The following is a 17,173-nucleotide window of genomic DNA, read 5'->3' on the forward strand; positions in this document are numbered from 1 at the left end:
ACGTCAAGAATATTTATTTGAAAAAATAATAACTTCAAAATAAATTCAAGTTATAAATGTTAAATTTTTTTTGTCTTTTGTAAACGTCCGTCGAAGCCTACGTTTTCCTTTATTATGTGATAACAATAGCTTAGGTGGGTTCAATTAAGTGACTAGGGTTACCAGACAATTGCAATAACACTACAATTTTCAGAATACAAATGGTTTTGAAGGGGGAAGAAAAACTTTATAGAACATAACAAACAAAAAAACAATTTGGCTTCTTGATTTTGACACCTTTCAGTTTACCACATGATCCCTGTAGGACCCTTGGCCAGAGGTCTTGGGTTCAACCCTGCCTGTGCCACCTAAAGTTTTCTTTTTCACGATTACTGCCTCTGCGAGGAATTGACAAATCCTTCAAGAGTAACCCTTGTCATGAAAAGTGCTTTCTAAAACTATCCTTTCGGATTCGGCTTAAATTTGTAGGTTCTCTCCATACCTGACAACATTACTCGTACACATGAATGGTTGATAGTTGTAAGACACTAGGCCCTAGTTCTCAACGGACTGTTGCGCCACCTTATTTTACTATATGATCCCTACAATTATTTCAGTTCGTGTTAAATACTGTTTAACAGGCTCAACAATAAACCTTGCTTGAAACGAAGACATTTAACACTTTCAACCCACCCCAGTATATGAATTTCATAAAGTGAATTCTTTAATTTTCAATATGAAAATATGCAGTATTATATGTCTTTTTATGGAAATAAGCTGATGGAGAATGGATATGACATGCTGTGCTATTGTATAGTGTTTCGGTTAAATCTTCAATTAAGGATAAACGCTTTCTCGTGCTTGAAAATTGTATTATTAATTCTCTATGGATTCCTTAAATTCATCATGGAGACTTATCCATTATCCAAACACATTATTCTCAGCACTTATATCTTAAAGATTGCTCCATATTTATCGAAAACGCACTTTCAGTTACTCATAATTAGATTCCTGCAGTTAAAAAGCATATCCATATCCAATGGTTTATGATAGGTTTCTTAAATTCCTCAATGGCAGCCCTGTAAAACGATATCAAATTACGATAGCTGTGTCCATGAGGTGAGCTGGAGTTGTGAGACGACGACGACGACGTCGCGACGCCACAAGAGAAGGAAACTTATGTTTAGATAAAATAAAAAGCTGTTATCTCAAATATGCTGACTTGAAAACTCGCAAATCGCATAAGTGTGGTCGTGGTGTGAGCTAAGCTGTAGATATTGGATCTAGCTTTCTGACTGGTTGGCTCTGACTGTGAGCTTCTCGTAGCGTAGCGTAACTACAAAGACCGACCGACCGAACCGATGATCGTGATTTTTTGCTTTAATTGTGGTGATGGGGTTAAAACGCAAACGGTGAATTCACAGCTAAAGTATAGTACCACATTTTTGTTGTTGTTTTTGAAGAATAGTGTTCATCCAACAAAACTAAAGAAGACACCTGTCACAGAATTCATTCAGTTTTAAGGTAAATTCGTTTGGGTGCGGACACGGTCCCCCTTTACATTTTGTCTCCAATTTTCATCGATATTAAAACACTTGATAAAACATAAAAAAGTACCTTATCTATTTATTTATATTAAGAAAAAAAAAAGTGGGAAACAAATTGCCTACCTACACCTTTTTGAAACTTTTTTATAAACTCGAATGTGTTTTGATCTTGTGATTCAGTTTTTTATAAAAACAACAAAAGAAAACGCAACAGAAATATTTGTGTATCATCAGGGCGTTCCGATATACAAATTGTTCAAAACCGGATTCTTAGTGAGTGTTTATTGCTTAAATTAATTGTTATACGTTTTTCTTTGTTATTTTGTTGTTTTTTCAATAAACCTATTTTGTTTTCATTTTTGTTCCATTAAAGAAATTTGTGAAGTAGAAATTTAACACTTTAATATATTATTTTATCAACGACGACGACGAGAAGAAAAAGTCCTTCATCGTATACAATACGGCGGCGTACGGGAAAACGAAAAACCGCGCAACATGTAAGCTTAGTTTCTTCTTTTTTTTTATACCTGTACAAATATATACATTCAGCTGTGGTTTAAATTCTTGAATCATACAGACAGCCACTTTTGTGTCTTTTTTGCGAATTCTAAACACCCTGATGAGGTCTTAAAGCTTTGTCCACTGTCGCTAAGTCTCATTTTACATAGAAGCGTTATTACATAAGAGATGTTCTGATAATTTTTTGAAACAGCAGAGGTTGTAATGAGTTACACTGGGAGCTCATAAGAGGGCTATTTTTGTTTGTTAGTATCCTTACAAAAGTGAGAACTTAGCTCATAGACTCCTTATTTCAATACATAATCCCTGACTTAAGTCGAATGAAAGAAATAAGATACATTAAATTTTATCTACCTATAAGTACTATATTGTGTATGTACACACAATGTACATATGTAGGTACATATGTTAAGTTAACTTTAAATTTCCATATTTTCACCTCTATTAATCGCGTGTCATAAAACTATGTGTTTGAAGATTTATTTTATAACCATCTTTAGTGGGTTTTTTAATCTTTGATGCCAAATATTTCCATATTAACTTTGTAGAAGTCGTTCTTACCTGAGCCACTCTTCTAGTCTGAAATAACACAAGTTTACCTGCGGCTGGGCATAATAAAAAGTACATTTGAGTGCCTGTAGTTTTAAGAACTTACAGTTTTTCCCAGGACGGTAATGGAATGTTTCTGTTTTTTTAATTACTATCTGCAAAAGCAAGCACAGATTGATATTCATTAAAAATAAGACTTAACGCCTGAAAAATCCATTTCCAGATACCTGCGCGATCCGTCGCACAATAAACACAACGATGAGTTTTTGAGCATCTTTAAAGGAGGCTGACAAAATGTAATGTGTATCTTAGTCTTACATTTACACATTTCAAGGGCTAAAACACAAACTTTAATTATAAGATTATTTAAGAATATTGTTGTCTAAATATTCCATATTCAAGAGCTGAATTACAATTGTTCAGAGGGTTTTTGGTGCATTTTACGAAATGTTAGAAATTGTGTTAAAATGTAGCTTTCTTCCAAGAATAATACATTCCATTCTTGTTGGCATTTGTATAAATGCGAAGAATTCTGCAAAAGTATAAATGCAAAAATCTAGAAAATGAGAAAGTTCGCCAGAAAAATGTGATCTTTTTTCGTAGGAAATAAAACTGAATTTGATGTAGGTATTTTTGACGTATTTTTTTCAGATTCAATTGTCGGGAGTCTATTATAACTATCGTTATCAGGTTGCTTACTCGTAGATTGAAGCTGATTACAATTTTACGTGAACCTTTTAAAAATCTTAAAGGAGTCAACAAAACTTAAATTTATTGAAAATTGTATAGAGAAAAAAGTTTGGCTCTTGAATTTAAGGAAATAAGTGCATTAAAGTACATAATTTTCTAAAAATTAAATACCTACAAACTAATCAAGGTAAACAAATAAGTTGGGATAAAACGAGTGTGGCACTCGCAAACTACACGTTGCAGAATCGCTTTGTAATCAGTTCTCGAGAGATTCCAAACTTTTATATTAAATTAATAGATATTTCAATTAGTCATGTTTAATATATATATTTTAAGAACTCGTGCTTAGATCTCTTACTTCAAAAGTAGATTTCCTTAATTTTTAAAGTTTTTGTATTTAATAGAAAATAAATTTAAAAATTGAAAAAAAGAAAAACACTTTAAGAAAGCCTTATACTATTTATGTGCGTCAGAAAAAAAAAATAAGATGGAATTGAAGATGAGTTTCAGGAATGTAAAGGCACCTAAATATCAAATTGGTGATCTGTTATTCAAGGTTTCTTCTTAAGAATCCCAATATTTGTTCTTTTTCAGAGAAAATATATTATGAAAATAATATAAAACATTACTAAAGTTTCTGTAAATTATAAATTGACAAAGATTTTGACAAACCGTTTTTGGTGAATTTCGTAAGTTACTAACAAATATTTAGATGAGCTTTATTTATACAACTAAACTGTATAAGCTTTATGGCTCATATGACCCCCCCTGGATCGTTAATTGGTCAAAAGTTGATGAATTTGTGCTGATATATATTTTCATACATACAAAATAATTAATTCAAAATATAAAAGGGATCATATTCATTAACCCAACATGAAAAGTTATGAATTCAAGGGAAATCCTACGAAAATTAAAACAAAATAATCTCCCACGGTGGGGGGTCACCTGCCATTGCTTCTAGCAACTGTGGATATGAAATTTTACCAAACAAAATTCGAATCTGGAATTTAATGAACGATTGTTCGATATTGAAATATAAAATATGTTTATGTATGTATATAAAATGTACATATAAGAAGGTATAATTAAAACTTAATTAGACAAATAAAAAAAAATTAAGATATTTATCTACTTTCACAATAAGCTTTTCTTTTTTTTAATCTATGCCTTTTTATAATAATTAAAAATGAAGATTCAAGGCACATGTTTTGGGTATGTATGTACCCATTACTGGAAAAAACGTTTTCAATCAATAAGAGTATCATTTTTATTACCCATCAACAATATGATTCTAATTTAAATTATGTTTATACAACTGTTTGCGACTCTTAAAATTGTTAAAGTTGCTTTAATTTGTGTTGTGTTATTAAGAACTTTAACCAATTTATATGCATTGTTGTGGTGTATTAAATAATAGACGATACCGATAAATTGTTAATATTTGATCAATTTAATCTTATAAAAGGACCTAGACAGTAGCGAGAAGGTGTTCATAATATTTTAGAAAAGAGTTTTCGTTTTTAATTTTTTCTGGTTTCAATTTTGTACATCAAAGTAAAAAATAGAAGTACAAAATGTAACCCTATTTTTGAAAGGCTTAAATTATAATTAAGCTTACTTTTAATAATGATAGTAGTCTAGTGGGTGGGCTTGTTAGATCAATGGTTTTTGTAAGCCCCAGTTAAGCTAAGTCGGGTGGGTTTCTTAATGATGGTTTACATTACAGCTGGCGAGGTGCCCATTTTTAGCTGGTTGTCACCACCGAAGTGCACATCGGCGAAATTGTCTGATATTCCTTAATTGTTTGAATGTCTTGTCTGTGATATAATACATTCTAATTTTTCTTCTGTTATATGTGAAAATCATAGCTTTGTAAAAATATCTACAATTACTAATTTATTGAAAATCTTTACTTTTTGTTTCGATGAAAAACACTTAAGTCGGTTGCATCTTAGCAGATTTTAGCAAGGCAATTGTCATGAAATTAACGACCGTTTCGTTATGTTTATTTCTTCATATCTTGAAGATATAAAGTCATGTTCAGAAGTAAAACTTCATGCCACTTTAAAGTCAATTCTGACGTATCTCAAGGAAGGCTTTTTGGTATATTGCTGTTTCTTTTATTTACTTAGGAAGTTATTGTTATCGATCCAATTTGTCGAATTTAAATTTTTTACATTTCTCGACGCTCTCAAGGTTCAAAGAATCTAAATCACAGATTCTTAGAGCGATGCCTGTTTTTGTGTGTGAAAGTTCGTACGTTCGGGAAGCTCTTTTCGTCGTCGATATCTTAAGAACCAGTAGAGATATCGACTTTAAATATGTAGAAAGAAAGGACTTTTAAAAAACTGAGTGAGAGTTTTTTTTTAGAAATATAAAAACTAACGTTTTCTTATAACTCAAAAAACTGAAACAAAAATATTTGTTACTTCGAATACCTATTTTACGACTCTGATATTTTCTACAAAATAATTGAATGCAATGAAGAATAACGTTTTACAAATTGTACAAAATAAATAAATTACATGGAAAATTAACGTCAACCTTGTTGCTAGCTTTTCTTTAAACTATCTATCAGATTTTATGTATAAATGTCAATTCTAGGACGACAATCTTATAAAAGACCTACGTGCAATTTAGATTTTAAGTATTACATAAGGGTATTGTTTTGTAGAAATTTCCCTTAATTTAATATTATATAACCTCATCTTTTTTTTACTACATACAAATGTATTAAAGCTGAAATGAACAAAATGTTGAGTTCGAAAACTCTTAAGAATATAAGTTAGATGTAAAACGTTTGTACCTTAATCTACAATAAATAAATTAATGAATAAAAAATAACGTTTTTGTAAAATGTTAAAGTCGATTTTAGTAATTTATTAAGCTTAAACGATTTTAACATCTTAGTATCTCTTAAAAATGTGCTAAAGTTTAAATCAAGGCATGCCTTCTTTAACTGTTGGCAATTTCCTAAAACAATATGACATCAGTATAATTACTCATATAAGAACTGTGCATGGAATGTCCCATTTAACAGTCGGAAATTAAAAGTTTGTTTATTTTCACGAACTGTCACTTTTTAACAAACCCAAAAAAATGTTGAAGTCCCTTAGTAAGTTGCTAAATATTTAGCAAATTGATAACTAGTAAATTGTTAAACCCTATATTGTTTAACATTTTTCACCAGTGCTTTCCAGGCTAAAACGTCTTTGACGAACTATCTGCTCCAAGACTATTCTGAAGAAATTACACAATAGAGCATTTTCCTGCCTGAACCCTGTTTGGTGCATGTCTGGAATAGCTTGGATGAGTTGTTGCTCATTTAAAAGTCATCGCACCGCGTATTTGTTACGTCATGCTGCATAGCTCAATAAGGTTTCGGAATCCTGAGTTTAGATTCAGGATTTGCCTTAATGTCAACATTAACCGATCTTATGAACATTTTAATCTTAAAAAAAATTAAATTAATATGCATATATGCACCTTTGTAGTACCCGTGGCATGATGGTTAGTGCGTTGGACTGTCATGCAAGAGGTCTTGGGTTCAATCCCTGCCTGTTCCACCTTAATTTAAAAAAACATAATAATTTTCGCGGGTACTGCCTCTTGCGAGGAATTGACAAATCCTTCAAGAGTAATTCTTGTCATGAAAAAGTGCTTTCTCAAACTAGCCGTTCGGATTCGGCCTAAAATTGTAGGTCCCTTCCATTCCTGACAACAGTACTCGCACACAGGAACGGCTGAGAATTGTAAGTCACTAGGCCCTGGTTCACAACGGGCTGTTGCGCCACCCCAGTTGATTTTTTTTTTGTATGCACCTTTATAATATAAAGTATTAACTAACCACCATGGTATTAATGCTTTGTTTAAGTTTTCTTTTGAAAAAGAGACGCTCACTTATAGACGGGCGTATCAGAATATAAGTTCCATCTACCACCCCAATTACACCGGGAATTCGTGATTTTGCCAAAAATAGCGTTTGGACTTTCGTTTCTCTTTCTCATTTATTTCAAAATTCATCATCAGCGGGCACATGACTCTTTCGATTGATCTCAAAACTTCGGCAAGTATTTTTTGACATGGTTTGCTGTGCAAGTCTAGCTAGTACTTGTCACCATCAATTTGGTTTTGGGAACCTCCTCTTGCCAAAATCTTCAATGCTACTTATGACTTAATTATAATCGGGACCGCATGTTGTCTTCTGCGATTAGTCATGTCGGATGATATGGTGTTAGGTAAGAAGATAAATCCGTCTTTAGAAAGACGATAGTTCTTAACAAAACTAAAACAAAAGTATATATTTTTTATTAAGAATGCGTTCAAATATTCTACCGTATATATGTATATGTACAAACCTTTTCTTACTCAGCTCCATTATGTTGAAATTATCTCTAATTCTTATCCGTTCAATTTGTTCGTACCGTTCTTCATTTCCTTGCAAATTAAACCAAATTCCAACGGTGTCCATTTTTGTAATAATTATTCTTGTTCAAAGATTTGATGTTTTTAAAACTCGATACTCGTTCGAAAGTACAATATTTTTGAAAACAATTTGTATAACCGGCATCCAATTCTAATTTCATACGTAGTACGATTTTAAAGTACGAGTAAAGTCGGAAATGAGTTTCGAATAGAATCAAAAGTAGAATCGAGTTACATAGTAAGCCCCCTGTTTTTACCAATTTTGAGTAGTATTTTTTGTAAATTCGAATTTTGTATAAAAACAAAAATAATAGTAAAAATAAAAATAAAACAAAAAAAACTATATTTTCTATAATATAAAACTAGTTTGAAGCTGTTATATATTGAGTTTTTACCAAGATTTTTTAATTGGAAATCATTTTTGACCAACTTTTAGTAGTGTTATTTTTAGATTTATATGTATGTTTTCTAAAAAAAAGGGTTGATTCGATTTTTTAAAATGTTATCTGATGTCAAAACCGTTATTTTTGGTTGAATACAATTATTCTGAAGTAAACATAATTTTTTGTTCTTAAAATATTAAAATTTTGAGATATTTGGGTTCCACCAAAATGTTCACTTTTTTATTAAATTGGTATAGTAAAAAAAATACGCACTCAATTTTTTTGAAAGTCCTTCGTGCATCTTTCGATATAAATCAAAATGTATACTGAAGGTTCTAGAGATTTGGACGGCGTAAAATTGTATCCCGAACGTGAGACATACGGACACAAACATAGATCTCTCTAAAAAGTTGATTTAGATTCTGGCGACCTTAAAACGTCGATAAATGCCAAAATATTCAATTCGACATATCATACCGATTACAATAACGTTCTATGGGTATTAATAAAAGGAATTTATATATTATGTGTGTTGAGTTTTTAATTTTAAATTTTCTTTTGAAAAACGCAAAGAAAATTCTGTTCCGTATACATATAAGCAAAAAAAAATATTTACTTGTGAGATTGTAGGCTTGGCTACTGCTTTACAAAACAGAAATCAATTTATTTTTGGCTCCAAGATAACCTTTGTTTTGCCATGTTTTGACATTTCGATTGCTATTATATATCAGTATAATTCAGTTTTGTACAATTCTGAGAAAAAATAATCATAAACAAAATGCAAAGCTAATTAAGTGTTTCATAAGATTGATGTTTGTTGCTTCAATTTTTTTTTTGTTATAGATAGAGATTAAGAATAAAATGTATCATTTTTTAAACAAACAGAAAATGAAAATTCAAAATAATAAAGTCATTAATTTTATTTAATCTCTTATCACGTATGCAAATTTGCATTCAGATCATCGGAGATCACCACGCTCTTGTCAACAAATTGATAGTTTGCGTTTTTTTTTCACTTAATCGATCTGATTCAGTGAATTCTCATCAAAAATGCAATCAACCATAAAATGCAGCACATAAAAAAAAAACACTTAAACCCATCAAACCTGTGATTTATCTAAGGTAGGCCAGTAGTTAGCTTTTGATTTTTGGTTTATGATTAACAATGATTTTATAGATACGACTAGATATGATATTTCAGAATGGATCTTTCTGAAAATGCTTTGCCTGTAAGCAATAATGAATTACACTCGTATTCGAGCATAAATGTATCAACTTGTAATTTCAATATAAACATCTCGTCGACTGAGATTACACGCTATATTGTAGGTTCCACTAAGCTCAGTCAACGTCAACGTCAACGTTCTCTAATCAATATGTCGTTGATTACACGTGGAAAATTTTTGTGAAATAAAAAAAAAATAATTATTACATTTTTTTACCATTATAAAATCATTTATTTTCATTATTTTTACTTTTGAGATAAATGTAGCAACTTTTATGAATATGTATTTTAAAGCTTAACAGTTGTTTTAAATCTTAATAACATACAAATCGTGCGTTGTATGCGCCGCGTAGGTTTAAATATTAAAGCCATTAATAATTATATAGGAACAAGTTGCATATCGAAGATGAATTTATATCAATTCCTGCACAAACATCTAGACAAATACAGCTTTTTGCATTGAGAAAGTATTTTTGACTTTGATTTCTTTGATAATTGATTGTATATGAAAAGATAGTTAAATATTATCTATCAGCAATAAAGAGCCTGGGATGTGACCCACACTGATAACTTTCCAACTGTGACCGTCTGTTCATTTTTGAAAACTTTAACAAAATATTAATAATAATAAATATTGATAACAATATTTTGAGTGCGATAAAAAAATTGAAGTCAATATCTTTCTTTGTTTTCATAATACTTGAGTCAAAATCATTTCTTATCAGTTTTGTTGATTTTTAAGTTTTGTAAAAAAAAGTTGTCAATTGAATTTTTGTTAAAAATTAACTAAAAGCTAGCAACAATTCATTTCAATATCTGTTTTTGTTCCCGAAATTTTAATTTTTGAAAGTTTTTTTTTCAATTAGTCTGAAAATATTTTTAAAAAGTTCTTAAAAGATTCTAGGAGCAAATTGTACAAGCTTCATAACCAGTGATATGAGGTTTAACAATTGGATAAGTATGGAAAATATCGACATACCCGTTGTCGGGCAGGTTCAGACGACATAAGGGATTAAGGGATTTGAACATAAGACAAGACAAATTGCCTTCCAAATAAGGCAACTTTATTGGAAAATTGACTGAAAAGTTAGCCAAGAATAATCTCCTCTATCCTCTACTATCAAGTGAAAATGAAAAGAAACAAGTAATATTTCCTTACAATAAAAAGTACAAATCCTGATGGACTACAAGTCTACTGCCTAAGGAGTGTTTTTTTAAGACAGCAATGTTCTTTGTACTTTTTTCTGCTATGAACTGAAGGTAGGGGTTAGTGATGTAAAGTTCTGAGTTTGAAATTTATCACACTTAAAAACTAACAATTGCCTTGGTCAAAATGTACGTTAAAAAATGCAGTTGCCCATTGTAAAATTTTTTAAGATTTAAGTTTCTCATAACTAATAACAACATTTTCCCCAAATTTTAAACGATTTAATAAAATGTTAAAGCCAATTTTTGCAATTTACTAAGCTTAAGAGATGATTTATCTAGTTTTAAACAAATTAAAATCTAACTATCTCTTAACAATTTGCTAAAGCTAAAATCACGGAATGGCTACTTTAAGTCATTTGCTAAAATCATATGACATCTGTACAATTATTTTTATAAGAGCAATTGATTAAATGGTCCAGTCAACAGGCCCGTTTAAGCGTATTCGATATGTCACTTTTTAGACATGTTTGGGTGCTCGTTTTTTAATAAAAGGCAATGGGCTGTTTCCTAGATACCGAAACGAACAGAAAGGTTTACAATTTTGGAGTTCCTTAGCATACCCATATGGCAAAATATTTATCAAATTAAGTTTAAGGAATATTATGCAATTGACAGCAATCTAAAAACATTTATATTTTTTTTTTATTTTCAAAGCACTGTACATTTTTTGTTAAGATTTCAATCGGAAATCAGTTATTTTGTTTAATTATTATTTTCAATGACACAAAAGTTAGGTACAGCTAAAGTAGGTATGGGATTATTGTACATTATTCATTTTGCAAACAAAAAATTAATTGTTTGTTTACATTTAAATACAGATTGTATGTAAGTATGTTGGTATTTCGATGCAAAAGTTATTGTTTAAACAACAAAAAAAAAAACTAGTCATACTCGTACCGATGTTAAATGCACAGAAAGAGTACATGCAATTGAGGAATGTTTTTTCGCCTCGACAATGACCTAATAACTACAAAACAAACGTTGTTTTCACCTTGAAGGTAAAACGAAAAAATAAAAATCCAAAGAAAAAGCAATTTGAAGTTTCAAGTACTGTAAATTTGTGATCAAACTTTTTTCTTTGAATTGAAAACCGTATATTATCATTAACATCATCGTTGACGTAATTCCAGTTCGTTTAGGCATAAAACAAATTCAATAGCAAAAATGTAGTCATACAATCAGAATGCGATTCTAATTAATCTTTGTAAATAAATAAAATGCACAGGTACTTACCTATTTACTTGTTTTTATTGTATTTCTGGTCATAATTTTTTCTGAAAACTGTGAATAATAAAGTATCTATATTTTTAAAGGGGGGTATTTTTTAGAAGGAATGTAGTGAAGTACCATTATATTTATACTTAGTAGAGGAAAATGTTACTTCAATAGCTTCAAGCCCAAGAATTAAGACATTGAAAGTTGACTGGAGAGTTAGTCAAAAGAATGCCCGTAACTATCAAGTAAATTCCACTTATGTCAAAATGATGGCTAATCATTAGCGTTCAATTATCTGAAAGCTGAACTTATTACTCTACGATTTATTTATTTTTTGCAATTTTTTTGATACTTTATGTAGAAGGGTTCCTTGTAATATTAGAAAAAAAATGAGAAATATTTTTTAAAATACAAAGTGCATGTCGAGATGGAATTGTTTTTAGCTTGAGAAGGTTTTTGTAGACAATTATGTTTTTAGTAGTTTTTGCAGGTTGGTGACGTAAAGTTCCGAATTTGAAATTTATAACACTTTACCAACTAACTTGTTGCATTGGTCCAAATGTACGTTCAAAGAAAGCAGTTGACTGCAAATGAAGTCATGTCAAAAGAAAAATGTGTTCAAATAAGATAGAAAAAATCCTGTCAGACGATTAAGGAACTTTTAGTTCGATATACACCAGAATTTTTTTAATTAAATGAAAGCAGAGCCAAAGACAGGACATTGCCTAAGGTTAGAAATAAAACAAATTGATGGTATTCCATACTTTTCAAGACATGTATTGAGGCGGTTAGTTCTATATTGAAAGATGCAATTATATTATTTAAAATAAATGTGCAATTTACATGTTATTCAAGGATTACACTGGTCCACAACTAGCAATAAAATTTGCACTTTCCAAATGGGTTTTGATGGCTTAAATTCAAATCCGACTTCAAAACAAATGTATTACATTTTTGAGGTTATCTTAGTTTATGAAGTAGCCTTTTTCAATAAAAGCATTGACTGTTTTCCAAATCTATAATCCTTTTCTTTAATATGCAGTTGAACTTTCTTACAAAATGCGTAAAGAGACGCTAAACTATTCATGCAAAAATGGTTTTGAACAGAAAAAGGCGAAACTGTTTGAAATCACGTTTTTTTCGTAACGAATTTATTATATCAAGCTTTAGATATATATAAAAAATCATTAAAATGAAAAGGGTATTATTGACAATTTGAAAATTGAACAACCAGTTAAAATTAAAGTTTGGTTTCAAAATTAGCACTAAAATTTAAATCCTAAATGTATTTTTTTAAAAGCTATGAAAGTATTAAATTCAAGATTTGCTCAAAACTTCATATAAAAACTCATAGCTTATAAGAATTTCTAAAAAAACTTAGTAAGATGCTAAAATAATGTAAATTGTATGTAGAAGAAAGAGATTTTTACTTTGCAAAACCATCATACAATATATTTTGTTAAGAAAAATTTTGATTTGTTGTTATCGCTTTTAGAGCGGCATATTTTAAAAACCCAATGTGATAGAAAAATTTAAAGGTGAGATTGGAATTTAATAAAACCTTAATCCTTTATAAAAGTTATGTTTTGTTTATTCAACAAAAAAAAAAAAACGTAATTTTGTCGACCAGTGTTTTTTTCCATTATTTTTCCAGGTCAAATCAGTTTGAAATACTTCAGGTATTTTTTATAATTATTTCCTTTTGTTTAAGTTTAATAATTTAATTCTCGTAAGCTGATTTTTTTAAGCAATTACTTAATTGTCCGTGAAATCAGATTAAAGTTTAAGAAAGGCTCTCAGAAATTGCGCAAGATTTTTTTGGAACAAATGACAGAAAACACACATTTTTCTGCCGAGTCTATATTTTTTTTAAAATTAGTTCCTTTAAATTTCGTGTTTTTTCCACTAAATAATATAAATGGAAAAAATGGGCTGAATGAATGAAGCACTGTGCTTTCTGCGTCACTGCGAACCATATTAGCATATAGCATATTTATTTCAAATCAAACACATATTTTGATCCTCATTTAGTCTAGAAAAATTTGATAAAAAAATGTCATTCAAAAAGCCATCTTGTTTTTTTTTAATGCAAGTAAAACATGTAGATCATCTAATTTAAACAAAAAAATTATAACCCTTTTTTCATCTTGTCAATAGATTTAGAGAAAAAGCAATTGCAAATTATCTGGATGTACTGCATTTAGAAAAATGTTTAGTAATGTCATGGAAGCTTTTTACTAAAGATTTACGTTTGTGGTATCGCCGGGAAAAGACTGCCATCTTGAACTAAATATTTGTTTTGTATATAGTTCAATATTCCTAAGAAGTTTTTTTTACAAAATCAGTTAATTCTTAATTTATATCGGTCTAAACTTAATTTTTTTCGTCATCATGAGGGTTGGACTTTTTTTGCAATACGATGACCTTTTTTGTAGTGCTCTTGGCAACATTTCAAGTGAGGCTAATATTGTGAATATCAGACTAATGTGTTAAAAACGTATAAATTAAGCTCCCCACAAAAATTCAGCTTGGCCTGATATTTATCTAGTATGAAATATCCATGGTTTAATAATTAATCAAAAAAGTATATTCCGCCGCTAAAGACATAATGCCTGATTACAAGAGCCTAAGCATCCATGAACACAAAGTATATACAAATTTAAAAAAAATCAGGAATCTGTCCTTTTGTTCATCAAAAAATCTTGAATCCTGCAACACTAAACATTCATTTTGCTAGAATTATTTAACTGTAAAAAAAACATAAATTCATTAATAAAACATTGTCCCTTAAAAACATCTTTATTATCAGAGAACAGAGAAAAAAACATTCATATAAAGTATTTATATTTTTTAACTTCGACTTTATCAGAAAAAAAGAAGAAACAATAAAGACAAAGGAGATTGAGGTATTTTTACGGGATTATTTCTGAATTGGATTGCCTCTTTTACGATCACATCGCCGCACTATCAGTAAGACATCATGGAGTCAGAATAATTTAAATTTATGTCGACGTGCTCTACGACACTACGATAAGAAGGTTTAGTTCAAAGTTTACTACCTCCTGGTTCGATTTCTTTAAAAGAAAAAAAAAGTAAAGTCTTCGAGTGAGTCGCATGTATATGTTGCCGAAAAAAAGTTTTAAAAAATCTAAATTTAAAATGTTGCATTTAGGAATAAATTGCTACTGTTTTTTGCTAAGTAATCTGACCAGATCAAGAAGTTTTTAAAAATTTAAAGCAGTTGACATAGAATAGTAGTACCCGAGGCGTGATAGTTAGCGTGTAAAACTGCTATGCTAGAGGTTTTGGGTTCAATCTCTGCCCTTGCCATCTAAAGTTTTAATGGGTACTTCCTCTTGTGAGGAATTTAAGTTTTTTTTTTAATTAGCCGTTCGAAATCGGCATAAAAACTGTAGGTCCCCAGCATCCCTGAAATGACTAGCACACAAGTATATTTGAGAGTTGTAAGTCACTAGGTCCTAGTTCTCCACGGACTCTAGCGCCACACAATTTATTTATAGTAAACATAGATTTTATTTTTTTTTTAAGATTTCATTGAGGTTGAATATATTTTTACATATTTTATTTTTTTTATTGCAGAAAAACTCCAAGTTACGTTACTAATAGTTGATTAAAAAGAAACTTAAATATTTCTAACAAAATGGAAAACATTGAACAACCGGACTTACCCAGTTCAAAAACTAATAATACCAATTGCAACACAAAAAGTATTGTATCACCAACATCAAACACTAAGCCTAGTTCTGGCCGTTATTGCCATATTATTAAGCGAACAGATTTCGATGGGTACGGGTTTAACTTACATTCAGAAAAAATTAAGCCCGGTCAATACATTGGAAAAGTTGATCCAAATTCTCCAGCCGAAGTTGCTGGTTTGCGAGAAGGTGATCAAATAATAGAAGTTAATGGTGTTAATATTGGATCTGAAACGCACAAGCAAGTTGTTCAAAGAATCAAAGCAATTTCGAACGAGGTTCGTTTGTTGTTGATTGATCCAAATACAGAAAGCGTGCCAACAAATACCAAAACAATAACTGGCGCATCTGAAAAAAATGCTAACAAAATCAGTACTAACAACAATTTTAATAGTAGCTCTACAACAATACCAAATTCTGCAGCAGCAACACCAACAACAGTGCCAATAAATATTGAAGCAAATGTGGCCTCAGAACATCAAAAAGATGAAGTTACCAGTATTAAAATGGTCAGCAGGAAATCTCAGTCAACTAACAGCACTGCGTCAGCAGAGGATGTCACCGATTCCAAAAGAAGTGTAGAAACAATCAATAATGGTCACCATGTAACCACATCAATAGCCAATGGAAATTCTTCTGATTTATCTACTTCAAAAGTTCAATCGGAAGTCGGAATCGCAAGGCCAACAATAATAACAACTCCGCCACCACCACCGCCTTCCCAACAGGATATAATAGATTCTTCAAATAATAAGTCCATAATGTCACAAGATACTGACACACATCTTCAGAACATACCAGGTCTTAATTTGAATTTAACAGCTGCCGAAATGAGAGCCAAATTGTTAGCTAAGAAAAAATTTGATCCGAAAAATGAAAGTGTCGATTTGAAAAAGAAATTCGACATAATTCAAAAACTCTAAAAAAATAAAAAAAAACAATCTTGAAACGTTTTCTTCTTGTATGTATTGTACACCAAATCTAATTTCAAATCAATTCCGTCTTATTCCATATTATACTGAATTTATTTTCACCCTTAAAAGAATAGAATTTTTGAACCTCTTAGTCTGCAAACAAAATCTCGAAAAAAGATAACACACAATTAAACTTACAATGATTTTGTATTCTCAGAAAAATATTGAAACTGCATTTCGTCCATTTTTTTGCGCATTTCCATTGAATTTATTTTGAATTTTTCCTTTAAAGTACCGAAAATGTGGCCATTTTTTAAATTTTAATTTTAATTAAAAAAAAAAACATACTTTTCCATTTATTATTCTTATGCATGTGCTCGTTATTATAATTTTCTTGTTTCTTTTTATTTTTGTTTTGTTGTTGTTGGATGCTTAGTAATTCTAAAACACTTAAGAATTAATAACTCCACTTTTAAACAAAACAACTAAATGGTGACATAAGGGAGAAAGTAACAAATGTATCTATAATTTTTGTAATTGTAAAATAAAATTGAAAATATATTAAAAATTGTAAAAAAAAGTTTTTAGGCGAAAATACAAACTATCTTGCAATATATAAAAAGTATGTACTTATATGAATAAATATATAAATATAAATCTAAAAATGTTTAAGATGTAGTTTTGTGTTCAATTTTTAACTAACGAAATGCGGAAATATGCAACATGGGTAAGAGCTACGAAGAGGATGCTAAAAATAATGGATACAAAGGGCTGGGTTATTTTCTTCTGCTAGGATACA

The 17,173-nt window shown here is 30.1% G+C and overlaps 1 protein-coding gene across 3 annotated transcripts; it reads left to right on the forward strand.

Moving 5' to 3' along the window:
- Positions 1 to 1,226: 1,226 nt before the first annotated feature.
- LOC129953256 (Na(+)/H(+) exchange regulatory cofactor NHE-RF1) lies at positions 1,227 to 17,046 on the forward strand. 3 transcript variants are annotated; one of them, XM_056066251.1, is made up of 3 exons: positions 1,510 to 1,799; positions 1,900 to 2,023; positions 15,345 to 17,046. In XM_056066251.1, exon 3 carries the CDS (start codon positions 15,406 to 15,408, stop codon positions 16,381 to 16,383), a length of 978 nt encoding a protein of 325 aa, XP_055922226.1. In that variant the 5' UTR covers positions 1,510 to 1,799; positions 1,900 to 2,023; positions 15,345 to 15,405; the 3' UTR covers positions 16,384 to 17,046. The 3 variants fall into 3 exon arrangements, with proteins under 3 accessions (XP_055922227.1, XP_055922226.1, XP_055922225.1); XM_056066252.1 differs by lacking the exons at positions 1,510 to 1,799; positions 1,900 to 2,023 and adding an exon at positions 1,227 to 1,503; XM_056066250.1 differs by lacking the exon at positions 1,900 to 2,023.
- Positions 17,047 to 17,173: the final 127 nt, after the last annotated feature.

Source organism: Eupeodes corollae, chromosome X (assembly GCF_945859685.1).
Source record: "Eupeodes corollae chromosome X, idEupCoro1.1, whole genome shotgun sequence".
NCBI lineage: Eukaryota > Metazoa > Arthropoda > Insecta > Diptera > Syrphidae > Eupeodes > Eupeodes corollae.

What these genes read in the sequence shown, in the direction of transcription:
- LOC129953256 (XM_056066252.1), top strand. Translation starts at nt 15,406, where the DNA reads ATGGAAAACATTGAACAACCGGACTTACCCAGTTCAAAAACTAATAAT.